Source organism: Gekko japonicus, unplaced genomic scaffold, assembly GCF_001447785.1.
Source record: "Gekko japonicus isolate JY-2015 unplaced genomic scaffold, Gekko_japonicus_V1.1 scaffold354, whole genome shotgun sequence".
Lineage (NCBI taxonomy): Eukaryota > Metazoa > Chordata > Lepidosauria > Squamata > Gekkonidae > Gekko > Gekko japonicus.
In genome coordinates, this window is record NW_015161415.1 from 37,554 (window position 1) to 50,688 (window position 13,135).

The window sequence follows — 13,135 nt, forward strand, 5'->3', positions numbered from 1 at the left end:
TGTTGATATATCAATTCCTGTCCAGGAATATTTGTTCAGGTTTAAGACATACATATCTTGGTTAAAAGGAGTGATGGTAGCCGTTCTTCTCAGTTTTTCTGTTTCTCAGAAGATGGGATACAATTTAGGTAGAAATTTAACTAGTAGCTTAGAGTGAAACAGATGGCTGATGTTTCAGTGTAATTCATTCACACAGCAGTACTGGTGGTATAGTAATTTAGGAAGGTTTGGCACAGATTGAGTGGAAACTTATAGGGAAAAGAGAGACATGAGCAAAAAAAAATGTGTACCACATCTTGGATTGAAAGAGCTGTATTTTCCTTAAGACCACAATTACTTGACAAATGCAGCATCAGCTGAAGTCTGTCTGGCTCATGATTAGGTAATGGGTAGATTTTTATCATGTATAGCAGATGAACACCAATGTTGGATTGCTTTTGAAGGCAGGGGAGATAAATTGCGTATTGCTTTACTAAATTCAATCTTCTTTTGATTTACAGTTCTGAGCAGAGGCTGGTGGTTCCAACATCAAAATCAAGATTCACCTTTTCACTCTCAGTTTTGGACTTGGATCTTAAGCCATATGAAAGCATTCACCATCAGTACAGACTGGATGGGAAGATAGTAAACTATTATTTGAAAAACACACAGGCCAAAGATGACTCTGTGATGACTGGTCTCTTGAAAGAGAATGAAAACTGCACACTAGTTCTCCACAAAATGTAACTAGCTAGATTTGTGAGCACAGAGAGGAAGGATTCAGTTACATTGGTTTTCTTCTGGTTTCATTTGTGCTTTACGTTTGTATGCCTTCCAGGAACACAGAATACCACTAAATCCACCTTTTCAGTTTGTAACCTTGAAGGAATGCATTCATCATAAAACGAGACATGTGTCATACCCTACATCTACTGATATCGGGGGAGCAGAGATGGTTTAACCAAATGACAACTATGAAGCACAGATGTGAATGCTTTTGACTTACTACTTCAGTGCAGGGAGCCAGAGTTTCTGGGAGGCATTTTGCTGCTGCATCTCTGAACCTCTCTATATGAGTGGACATGTGGTGCTGCCTACATTGCAGCTGGCACATTAGCAGAAATATTTTTTCATTGGCTTGTTAGAAAACTCTGCCCTCTGGGAAGCAACCAAAGTGATGGCAGTGGTGGCTACTCTGGAAAGTGATTTAGAAAAAAAAAAGGCAAATACACATGCCAAACAAGAGACCATTTATTGATGGGTATGGAGGAAAGTGACCTTGATTTCATTACTTAGAGAAATCATCTAAATAACCTAGCTCTTATACAATAGGTGTTGCTATTAAAATTTCAGCAAGTTTGCTCACTAAACCACCCTAGAACTTCTGAGTGTTTTTAAAATCCACCCAAAATATGCACTTTCACTGACACACCATCCAGTACAGCAAGTCTTTACTGTACTGAAAGGCAGTGACTTCATAATGTTAAATGCTGGCTTTAAATTTTGCTGAGTGATAGGCTTGCTCTTCCTCTACTTGTAGTTCCCTTAAAGATTCATTTTAGACATTAAAAACCTCCGGGAACCTCAGTAGTAGTCAAACATAACATGGAGTAAGCTGTGTATTGAAACTTACCTCTTATTAAATAGGCATTAAGGGACATATTTCTCTAGAAGTATATATAACCACCCTTTGCCATATCTTGTGTACCACAATAGGAAAGCATGCCTCAGGCTTGGCAGAGTGTAGGGAGCATTTGCTGATTTTCTTTCTGCAATAGGTGGAGAGAAGTCCTTGCTGCTGTATAGTGACAGGAGGCTGAGCTTGTGGTGCCTGTAGGAATGTTTCTGTTCTGCTGAATCTTTGAAATTCCATTATTGTGGAATAGGAAAAATCTTTGATATTGTCTGGCAAGTTGGTAAAAACCTTACTGTAAGTGGGTGAGGGACTCCATCATGGGGCAACTTGAGATTTAGAGTTGCTTCAGTCAGATCAAGAACAATCCCGACTGAGCGTCTGTGTTTCAGACTTGATCTTTAGTGGTGGACGTTATAGCCTTTTTCATGTCATCATTGATCTGACTTTCCTCCATATATGTCTCTGTCCACATGCGGATTTCCTGGACACCCAGAAGCTGCTATAGTAATGTGAAATGTAGTGGCAATTCAGAATGTAGGTCATTTTTAACCCCTTTCATAATAGTGTATTTTATGTAGATATTTGGTGCCCCCCCCAATCAGTTCTCAGATTTTGACTTATTCTTGTATCTTCCCCATTTAATTATAAAATTTGATTGTAGGGACTGTAGACCTGAATTGACTGGCTGTCAAGTAGCCCAGATGCAGTTTAGGGGACATCTCTGAAATACAACTGAAGGAGTGGGTTGAATCGAGTAAACCCACACCTACCTGTTGGTTGGCTGATTCCATTTATTAGTTGTCTATGAGTATGCAGCTGTCTGTAGTATTCAGATGCTGTCTTGTTTGGGTAGGGCTGTCTTTTAATGTGTACTGCTTGTCTGAGAAGACTGGCCATCCTGTCTTTCCCTTAGTCAGGCAGAACAAGGAAATGAAGCCTTTGGGGTGCTGTGTATTACAGCAGTGCTGTGCACTAGATTCATATTCCAGATGAAAAAACATAGATGGCCAGAAGTAGGGCAGACTTTACATGTAATCATCTTGGGATAGGGAGCTCACTGAGTTAAAACGCTATTTTAAAGGTGCTGTCAGTTATTTACCTGATGACTAGGTGCCGGCAGTTGAAAAACATAGTTTGCTTCATGCAATGATTACTGCAGCACTTTCAGAGAGTAGTGGGAAATGTGACATGACTACACAAGAGCTAAATTTGTGAAAATAAGGATCACCTAGTAGATCTGAGCCTGGAAACAAGAGGGTAGCACACCTGGGAGAAGTCTTATTTTTTTGGGGGGGGTGTCAGTGCTTTGGATAGCTGTCTTTTATGGGCAGTTCTCCTGAGACAAAACACACTGCATTATGTACATTGTAACTTATGTTTATTGATCCGTTGTAAAATTACAATTGTTTTAGAAGAGAGGTATGTTAAACACATATTTGCCTTCAATTACAGACCGTGGGAGAAGGTATAGCTGTGCTACTGTATTGGATCACTTTTTTTTGTATCTTAACCTTGATTTCATTAGAAACTTGTGATTTTCAGTATCACTGTCTTTCAGAAAATCACTGTTACATACACAGCTGTGAACTGAAACTGCCACTTTTTATAGACTTGAATTTATCAGTAGATTTTAAGAGGTTCCAGGAAATACTATGGACAGAAAGAAAACCACTTTGGTACATTGATTCAGAGTTAAATTTTTGACTGAAACTCATTCTACTTGTATCTATTTTATTTGGCATTTTGTATTTAAAAGGCTGTATTTATTTGTCACGACAATTTATATATAAATGTGCCATAATTGTACAGATAGCATGTTTTATGGGTATGGTTTCAAAATGGAAAATAACTTAATGTTTATATTCAATAAAACTATAGATGCATAACTTGTCATTATCCCAGTATTCATTTACCCCTGCAAAGTGACTTGATCACAGCTTCAATGGAAGCCTCTATCCCAAGTACATGCAGCAAGCTTCTGAACCAGTGCGGCATATCTGATGCAAACGTCTTGTTTTCCAGAACTGTAACGGGGGGACAGAAGTAGGGTGTTAAACAGCTGAACTTAAATTTCTAATCATTTTAAGTAGTCTAATGTTGCAGTCCTCAATACCTGCTCATCATGCACTCCAGTAATATTTAGAATGTCTGGGTTTTCAGGAAGAAAACAAGTTTCATCTTGCATACATACAACAGCTGTATGTAAACTAACAAGTGCACACACTATTGCTGGGGGACATGAAATTGCACATTACTAGAGCACACTTGTGTTTTTAAAAAATCCAGTGGGGGAAGGGGGGAGCAGAGGAAGAGGTTGGATAGTATGAGAGCTGTTCTCTTGGTCCTAACAGAGGGCTTCTATGCAGCTTTGAACATTAAACCCCCCCCCCACTAATTTCTTCTTGAAATAAGAGGCGCTTGGGTATAGGATATTTCCCATGCTATCACCTATGGGATAGCAGTCTCCTATTTAAAGGAACCTTTAGCATATATGAAGGTATGTCCATTAAATGGCTGTGGCAAGGGGTGAAACATACATACATACATACATACATACATACATACATACATACATACATACATACATACATACATACCTGGCATTGGGATCTTACTCAGGAAATCCAGAACTGGCACAACTTTTCCATCTTTGTCTACATGTATCTTCCAAACAATCATTAGCTCAAATCTAAAAGGCAAACAGTATTAAAAGTTAGAGGGCTAAAGCAGCATCCTTAATGAGGCTAGCAGGACTGAATTGACTGCTACTGATTCAACATATGTTGATGTTTTCTTCCTCCCTTCCTGCAAGATAGTCAGCACAGCCAGCTGTATGAAGAGTTTGTCTGGGTATCTTTAGGATTTTCTAATTATTCCCCCTCCACCACTCTGTCTTTTCAAGGAAGTACTGGAGTTACCATCTGGAGGAAAAAACTGCTGTGCAGGGGCAGTTTAACACACAGTCCTATTAAGGACACAGATTAAAATAGGGGCTTTCATTGCAAAATTCACCCAAGTCTATAGTTTCAGTCATATGATAACAGATACAGCACCATTTTTCTTAACTGCAGCAGAAATTAGACTGATAACTTAGAGTGATCATGCTCATTAGAAAACAAATAGGGGCTTTCATTGCAAAATTCACCAAGTCTATAGTTTCAGTCATATGATAAAAGATACAGCACCATTTTTTTTAACTGCAGCAGAAATTAGACTGATAATTTATCAGAGTGATAATGCTCATTAGAAAGCTCCAGCTTTTTACTTGCCATCATGAAATGTCACTCATGGCAATAGAGGTCTCTTGCTTTTCTTCCTGTCTGGAAAGAGACAAGCTTGTTTAATTGTTTGCTACAGAAGTAAGGTCAGCCTTTGCCTTTAGAGAGCCACCCTTATTCCTGCCACAATTCCAGAGTGGTGTGGACCTCTGAGCTTTGGCTTCTGACTATGAAATGAAGAGAGGCAGCTGAATCAACTCTTTTTACTTTAGGTAAGGGAAGTGCACCCCCCCCCCCTTGGTTAAAAGAACCCTCTGCCTACTATAGAAATGTTGGGGGCACTAAAGAACTTGGGAGTGAGAGAGCTGTGTTTCTCATCTGTCTTCCTAGTTTGAAAAAAATGCTGTCATGCTTTCTAAAGCTTGGTGGATGTCTCTTTTCTGACTCTAGGAAAGAATGCTGAAGATGCTCAACATGGCAAAAACAGAACACATGATGAGGGAAGGGAGTTGCAGCCTAGGATCACACCCAAAGAGTGCTTATGAATGGTTCCTCATTCTTTTGGAGAGGAGTGACAAGTGGAGTGCCTCAAGGATCTGTCCTGGGACCTGTTCAACATCTTTATCAATGATTTGGATGAAGGAATAGAGGGAATGCTTATTAAATTTGCAGATGATACTAAATTGGGAAGGGCAGCAAATACAGTAGAAGACGGTCAGGCTACAGGATCATCTTGACTGGCTGGAAAACTGGGCTAAAACAAATAAAATGAATTTCAATGGGAATAAATGTAAAGTTCTGCATTTAGGTAGGAAAAATCAAATGCATAATTATAGGATGGGGAAGACTTGTCTTGGCAGTAGTATGTGTGAAAAAGATCCAGGGATCTTAGACCATACACTGAACTTGAGTCAGCAGTGTGATGTGGTAGCTAAAAAGGCAAATGTGATTTGGGGCTGTATCAACAGAATTATAGTGTCCAGATCACATGAAGTGATGGTATCGCTTGACTCTGCTCTGGTTAGACCTCAGCTAGAGTATTGTGTTCAGTTTTGGGCATCACAATTTAAGAAGGTTATAGACAAGCTGGAATGTGTCCACAGGAGGGCAATGAAGATGGTGAGGGGTCTGGAGACCAAGTCCTATGAGGAAAGCCGGAATGTGTCCACAGGAGGGCAATGAAGATGGTGAGGGGTCTGGAGACCAAGTCCTATGAGGAGAGGTTGAAGGAAATATGTTTAGCCTAGAGAGGAGACGACTGAGAGGTGATATGATAACCATCTTCAAGTACCTGAAGGGCTGTCATATAGAGCATGGTGTGGAGTTGTTTTCTGTTGCCCTAGAAGGTTGGACCAGAACCAATGGTTTGAAATTAAATCAAAAAGTTTTTTCAGATAAACATTAGGAAGAACTTCCTGACAGAGTGGTTCCTCAGTGGAACAGGCTTCCTCAAGAAGTGGTGGGCTCTCCTTTGGAGGTTTTTAAACAGAAGCTAGATGGCTATCTGACAGCAATGCCTATTCTGTGAACTTAGACAGATCATGAGAGGGAGGCAGGAAGGGTTGCCTCAGCGCTTAGTTCTCGTGGCCCTTTCTTACACACCCAGGAAAATGCTGATTGCCACTTTGGGATCAGGAAGCAATTTTTCTCTAGGTCAGTTTGGAGAAGGTATTTGTGAACTTCCTTAATTGTGCAGGGGGTTGGATTAGATGTCCCTATAGGTCCCTTCCAACTCTATGATTCTATGTGTGGCTAATGGAGGGCAAGGATTGCTGCTTGCGTCTAGGAAAACTTTACCTGCTATATGTGAACATCAGATGATTTTGATTGTTTTGCCACCCTTCCTCCAAGGAGGCCAGGATGGCATACATGATTTTTTTTTCCTTCCTCCATTTTATTTTACAGCAACCTTGTGAGGAAGATTAGGCTGGGAGAAAATGACTGTTTCAAGGTTCCCAATAAGCTCCATGGCTGTTTGGGGATTTGAACTTTTGTTGTACAATACTTAACCACTATACCATGGCTGAGGCTGTTGAATGTGCAGGGTTAGGGCATGTAACCAGTGGTTAAGATTTGGTGTTTCAGTTTCAATATCCCTACTTGATTTGAGAGTATTCGTATCACAATCCATTTCACAGATCATTTCCAAGGGCAAGAAACCCTAAAAATGATATTGTTTTGTGTTGAAAAGCTACCATCTATTCTGTCTAGATGTCAACAGCACTGTAATGCTACTTTCGGTTTGACATCTTACCCATGTCTTGCATCAATGTGTCAAGGTTGCCTTACCCTGGAAGTTCAGTGTTCTTCAAAATCATGCAGTCTCCAAATAACCCTTCAGGTAGTGCTACAATGTTAGGATACTTGTTCTATTTAAAAGAAAAAAAAAAGGGGGGGGGAGAGGAACAATGCTATAATCCGTCTGTAAAAGTTTACAAATAGGATGCTAGAATGTGTGTGAAAATAAATTACATTAAAAGATCATAAATCTGAATCCTGAAGCTGGACTAGATGAAACATTGGTGTGATCCAGCAGGGCACTTCTTAGGTTCATAGTCCAAGCTGTCTGCTTCTTTCTACATCAGTTCAGGGCTGCAAACACCTCTGTCCCCACCCCACCCACCAATTCCCTAGCTATAGGGCCCTCTCTGCAACCATTTCTCAGCTACTCTGTTTCTCTGCATTCCACTTCTCAGTTCCTTTTTCTGACTTTAATCTGTTTTTGCTGTATGCTTCCCATTCGGCACACTTCTGCTCACTAATTTCAGCAGCATCTCTCCCAGCAACTCATTCCAGTGTGGGAGTCTTGGATGCAGATGGACATGCAGTATGCTTGGCTGGTGGCAACAGGTTGGGGAAACAGATACCAGCTGTGCCATGAATGCAGGAGGACCAAAGCACTCGGGATTATTGCTTTTTTGTATGGGTTGTGATGGGCATTTCTTTGGCTCTGTGGCTAAAGGGATAACCTGTTAGCTTTACAATAGGTTTCCTTGGGGAAAATCAGTGCAATAAAGGTCATCCAAATTAGGGTGATCCAATTAACTAATGGTCCAGTTCGGAGCAGGAGCAAAGCTTAAGTGACATGAGTTTAGAACACAGAGAGAAGTGCTACTGCTCCAGTGCAGGGCAAAACCCCCAACACAGAACAGGATGCTTATGTAAGAGGCCGTTTCAGGGTAGGTATGGAGAGGAAGGAGTTGATGGGCCCAGATGTGGGGTTTCACAGAAGACAAGTTTTTTAAAAAAAGCTGTGATGAAAGTAATATTCAGCTTTCCAAAACCCGAGTTTCCACAAAATATCTGCATATACCATAATCTATTTTTAAATTAAAATCTGGAACAAGAGACAATAAATACACTGCCTATACTAATTGCAGTCACACAAAAGAAACTGTTGACTGACACAGGAACCAGATCAGAGAATTAACACCCAGTGCAGAGAAAAAGAGAAATGCCAAAACTATAACAATAACAAACTTCCATTTTTCTCTATGGCACAGGGAAGGAAAGAAAGTAATATGTATCTTAAAATAAGGTACATTAAAAATCTGTCTGCAGTAATCACACTCAAGTGCCTCTCGAGATACTGTGTGTGCGCAGAGCACGTCATGCAGAGTATGGTATTCAGGACTTCTCCAGATGATCAGAGATTTTTGCTCTGAGTGAGTCAGGATTGTTATCTTGAAACCACCACCTTTCCCTGTATGTGAATTCTTCACATTCTAGGACCACTTCTCATATGTTCCTGTACAGTTTATACGATGGAAAGTCAAATTTCTCCTTATACAGGAGGGCAGCCTGCCTGGGAAAGACACAATGCAAAGTGCCCGCCCCTTGCTCATTTCTTGGCTTGTGCTCGGGTCGGTGTGCTTGGCAGTGAACTTTAAACTATCCACTTGTTAATTCCAGACATAACTGTGCTATGATGTATTTGACTGGAAATCTGGACATCAAACAGAAAGAACTTGAGAGTTCCTAATTATTTGGGGGCTTTTATTATTTGTCTAGCTGCACCTTCACCCAAAGAGTGATTAACACTTGGAATTCACTGCCACAGGAAGTGGTGGTGGCTACAAGCATGGATGGCTTCAAAAGGGAATTAGATAAGCATATGGAGCAGAGGTCCATCAGTGGCTATTAGCCACAAGGTATAGATAGGGACTCTGGGGCAAGTGATGCTCTGTCTTTCACACACCCCACCCCTGCTGTCTGATACTTGGCTAGTTTTCAAAATAAGGAAGTTTGTAATGTGCGAAAAGAACTCATTTTAGATCAAAGGGAAAAAAGAGGTTAAAATGCTGTGAGAGATTTAGGATGTTTCTTTGAAATAAACTGGAGACATGATCTTATAGATCCTCCTTCCATCTGGAATACAGAAATGGCTACCACATGTCTCTTTTGAATGTTGTGCCTTACCCTGGAAGGTTTTGGTTTTTTCCCTCATTGATGTATCTGCTGAGGCAGATATGGTAATTCCTCCTTTTTTTTTACCTATTGTAATGGGAGCCATGAAATTAAAAGATGCCTGCTCCTTGGGAGGAAAGCGATGGCAAACCTAAACAGCATGATAAAAAGTAGAGACATCACCCTGCCAACAAAAGTCTGCATGGTCAAAGCAATGGTATTCCCAGTAGTCATGTATGGCTGCGAGAGTTGGACTATAAGGAAGGCCGAGCGCCGAAGAATAGATTCTTTTGAACTATGGTGCTGGAGAAGACTCTTGAGAGTCCCTTGGACTGCAAGAAGATCAAATCAGTCAATCCTAAAAGAAATCAACCCTGACTGTTCCCTGGAAGGCCAGATAATGAAAATGAAGCTCAAATACTTTGGCCACCAAATGAGAAGGGAGCACTCACTAGAGAAATACACTGGAGACATGATCTTATAGATCCTCCTTCCATCTGGAATACAGAAATGGCTACCACATGTCTCTTTTTAATGCTGTGCCTTACCCTGGAAGGTTTTGGTTTTTTCCCCTCATTGATGTATCTGCTGAGGCAGGTATGGTAATTCCTCCTTTTATTTTTTTTTACTATTGTAATGGGAGCTGCCTTGAGAGTTATTGTGTGCGGAAGCGTACATGCTTCAAAATAAATAAAGTGATTAAAACAAATTCATTGAATTTAAAAAAAGCAACCTTAATACCAGTGGTTACTAACTGAAGAGAAGAAAGAAGAGGAACAAATAAACTTAACCCAAAATAATTGAATTAAGAACCAGGAAGGTTAAATAAATACAAATCTGAGAGCCAATTCTTAAAAACAATAAATGTGAAACATAAACATATTTTTGATAATTTTGCACTATTTATGTTTGTGCTTCACATTTATTGTTCTTACGAATAGTAACTGAAGTGACCAAGAAAAGTGAGGGGAAAATGGTGTCCATGAAACCATGACTGTCATATGGTCTCTACAGCTGTTTTCTCAGAAGAAGCCTCCTGCCGACATAGAACCAACTGGATGGTAAAAAGGTAGTACAAGGACCAGAAGGAGGAAAGCAAAAATAGTATCTCTTTTTTGTCTGGTTGGCAGTTCTACTGATGGCAAATTGTCAATTTCTGGATAAACTTTAAGGCATTGGATACCTCAGATTTTTGAAGCTTCAAATGGCTTCATATTTGTTTTTCAACATGTCTAATGTATTCAGGAGGCATTGTTGAACAGAGGCCTGGATAGGCACACTAGGGATAACTACAATTCTAAGTACTTAGGATTTTGTGGCAGGAATGGAAAAAACTTTCACATCCAAGATGAAGAATTTGTCATTCAACTTTAAATGTTTTTATATTGCACGAAGATGACAATCAAATATCTTCAATCCATATTGGAGGGACCCAGAAAAAAGAGTGCCAATAATTTGAACCAGGTGTTTTGATTTAGTAACACAAACAGCTGTACCAAACAAAACTAATTTTTACAAAACTTGTGAAACCTTATTTGATTAGTGCTGTCAGACCTGAAAGTGCCCCGCACTTTGCATCGAAGGCAAAATCCCACCTGGTACGGCTTTTCCCCATTGCTGCAGTTTAATGAGAGGGTCTGCATTTAGTGAAAAACTTCCATCTATGTAGGAGGAGAATTCAGTCCATGAGGTGAAGCTTCAAGTCACCACAGCAGTCTCAAAAAGCCACACTTTATATTCTAGGTTTTTTTTTTAAAGAGTATAGGAACACTTTCATCATATAGACCTAAGAATCCAAGCTCCAACTCAAATCCTTTCTGGCTGCCCTAGCTCCTCCTCCTCCTTTTTTTTTAAAACAAAAGATCCCGACACTGCAGAGCAGAGAAATCATATTAGTTTGGGTTTCTTCTCTGCTATGCACCTGTTACTGAGATGGTGCATACTATTATTGAGAAACTACTAATGAGCATCAACTATCAATTACTTTTTATGATTCTAGTATGTCCAATCTAAAAATTACTGCCTGAACACTTTTGCCATTTTCTGAAGACACATTGTAAGGCTGTGTATATTATCTTGCTCAGACCTAGGAAAGGAACTGTACAGTGGCAGCCGGGGTGAGAGAAAGATAGGGTGATGTCTGTAGTGCAGACCCCAAGCTGGACAACAAAAGCTGTGACTGGAGAAAAAACACAAAGAGGGATTTGTTATCAAGGGTGCTCCGAACCCTAAGGCTGGCTCTCTACTAAGTCAGTAGAAGCCCCCTCCTTTGTATAGCTTGACCATGAATGAATGCTGAGGGATATTTTCTAGGTGGTCACTGACCTATCTGGGTGAGCTAGTTATCTGCACTGTCTTGTTAAATGGTGCCATCATTGTTTGAAACAGGTAACTAGCTTATGAAATGGTTTGCCTGCACACTGTGTTAAATTATCTCTTGGTAACTGGTTGGTCAACTGACTCTACTGAGTATATGCAGAGCTGTAGGAGAATTCACATCAGCAACTGCTTCCTATAAGATTCAGCTGTTATGTCTGCAAACAGAATGCCATTCACAGGTGAATAAAATATCTTTCCTAATACATCTCAATTATGTTTACAACACAGTGGATCTAACTATAGCTAAAGTGAAACGTCAGAGCTAATTAACTTATAAGCAAATCAAACAGAACTGAGAACCCAGACTAACGACAACACTATGAACTGCAGAATAGGCCCTACTGTATGTTTGCCTAGCAACACTGTGTAATGTTTTTAAAATGTCAATAACTGCTTAATAAAAGGGGAAGAAAACCCAGTAAGATTCCTGAATTTAATCCCACAAAAAAAATTAGTAAACAAGTCAAGGCAACTGATTCATCGTGCTACGAGGCTGTGTTTAAAAGGGGCACGAGAGGCACTTCAGAACATACACCTTGTTATTGCAGCAGCTGAGGAAATGGAAAATATCTCTGTCCCAACCAAACATTTCACTTTGTTTGAAAATTCATTATTTTTTCCATGGTTTGGTTACATCACAGCAAGCTGAGAGTTTAAGTGGATGTTCCTCTGATTTTAGAAACATCAAGTAATTGCCAATGTCTGGGATTGTTTTCCTAGCTTCCTACAAGTACTGAATAGTCAAACCAAGTTATCTGCCCAAACTAACTTGATAGGAGAATGCATCCCCTTCAGTCTGTATTTGCCACCTTAAATCTTTTTTCTGTGCTTCTACCTCTTCCCCATTTACTACTTATAAAACACATCAAAGAAAGTACTTCTTCACCCAAAGAGTGATTAACACATGGAATTCACTGCCACAGGAGGTGGTGGTGGTTACAAGCATGGACGGCTTCAAAAGGGAATAAGATAAGCATATGGAGCAGAGGTCCTTTAGTGGCAATTAGCCACAAGGTATAGATAGGAACTCTCAGTCTGGGGCAAGTCATGCTCTGTATTCTTGGTGGGGGGGGGGGCAACAGTGGGAGGGCTTCTAATGTCCTGGCCCCACTGCTGGCCCCAAGGCTGGTCTGAGGTTTTTTGCGCCCTAGGCGGGGCTACCTTCTGGTGCTCCCCCGTGTGCACCCAATTACGGGGTTGCCAACCTTCAGGCGGGGCCTGGAGAGAAGGAAGTCCAACTTCTCTCCCAGCCCCCCCCAGTTGGCCTCCCCACCCGGACTCACCTTCTGCTGCCATCCTCTGGAGCGCGCCAGCTGGCCTACCTGGCTCCGGTGCCCGGAAAGAGAGCCGCCGCTGCCCCGAGCAGGGCAGTTGCCTGCGCACCAGCCCCAACAGCCCGAAACCTCCCAGGGCCCCCGCTTGCCTCCCTCTGGCCCACTTCGACTGCGCCCCCTCTCCACGCGGAGCTCCGCTCCAACCTCGCCACTCCAGGCCAGCCGCTTTCTTTTTTTTTTTT

At 41.0% G+C, this 13,135-nt stretch overlaps 2 protein-coding genes across 2 annotated transcripts in view; one reads left to right on the forward strand and one right to left on the reverse strand.

The window, feature by feature from the left end:
• IPPK (inositol-pentakisphosphate 2-kinase) overlaps positions 1 to 746 on the forward strand; it is a 33,931-nt gene extending 33,185 nt beyond the window's left edge. The window contains exon 12 of the mRNA XM_015427526.1: positions 501 to 746. Coding sequence (XP_015283012.1) covers positions 501 to 726 — 226 coding nt within the window. The 3' untranslated portion in view covers positions 727 to 746. The remainder of the gene's footprint in view (positions 1 to 500) is intronic.
• Positions 747 to 3,494: 2,748 nt separating this feature from the next.
• The window catches only part of CENPP (centromere protein P), a 236,413-nt gene continuing 226,772 nt past the window's right edge, over positions 3,495 to 13,135 (reverse strand). The window contains exons 7-9 of the mRNA XM_015427619.1: positions 7,123 to 7,202; positions 4,213 to 4,304; positions 3,495 to 3,639 (exon numbers count right to left, since the gene is read on the reverse strand). Of these exons, the coding sequence (XP_015283105.1) occupies positions 3,521 to 3,639; positions 4,213 to 4,304; positions 7,123 to 7,202 (291 nt within the window). The 3' untranslated portion in view covers positions 3,495 to 3,520. The remainder of the gene's footprint in view (positions 3,640 to 4,212; positions 4,305 to 7,122; positions 7,203 to 13,135) is intronic.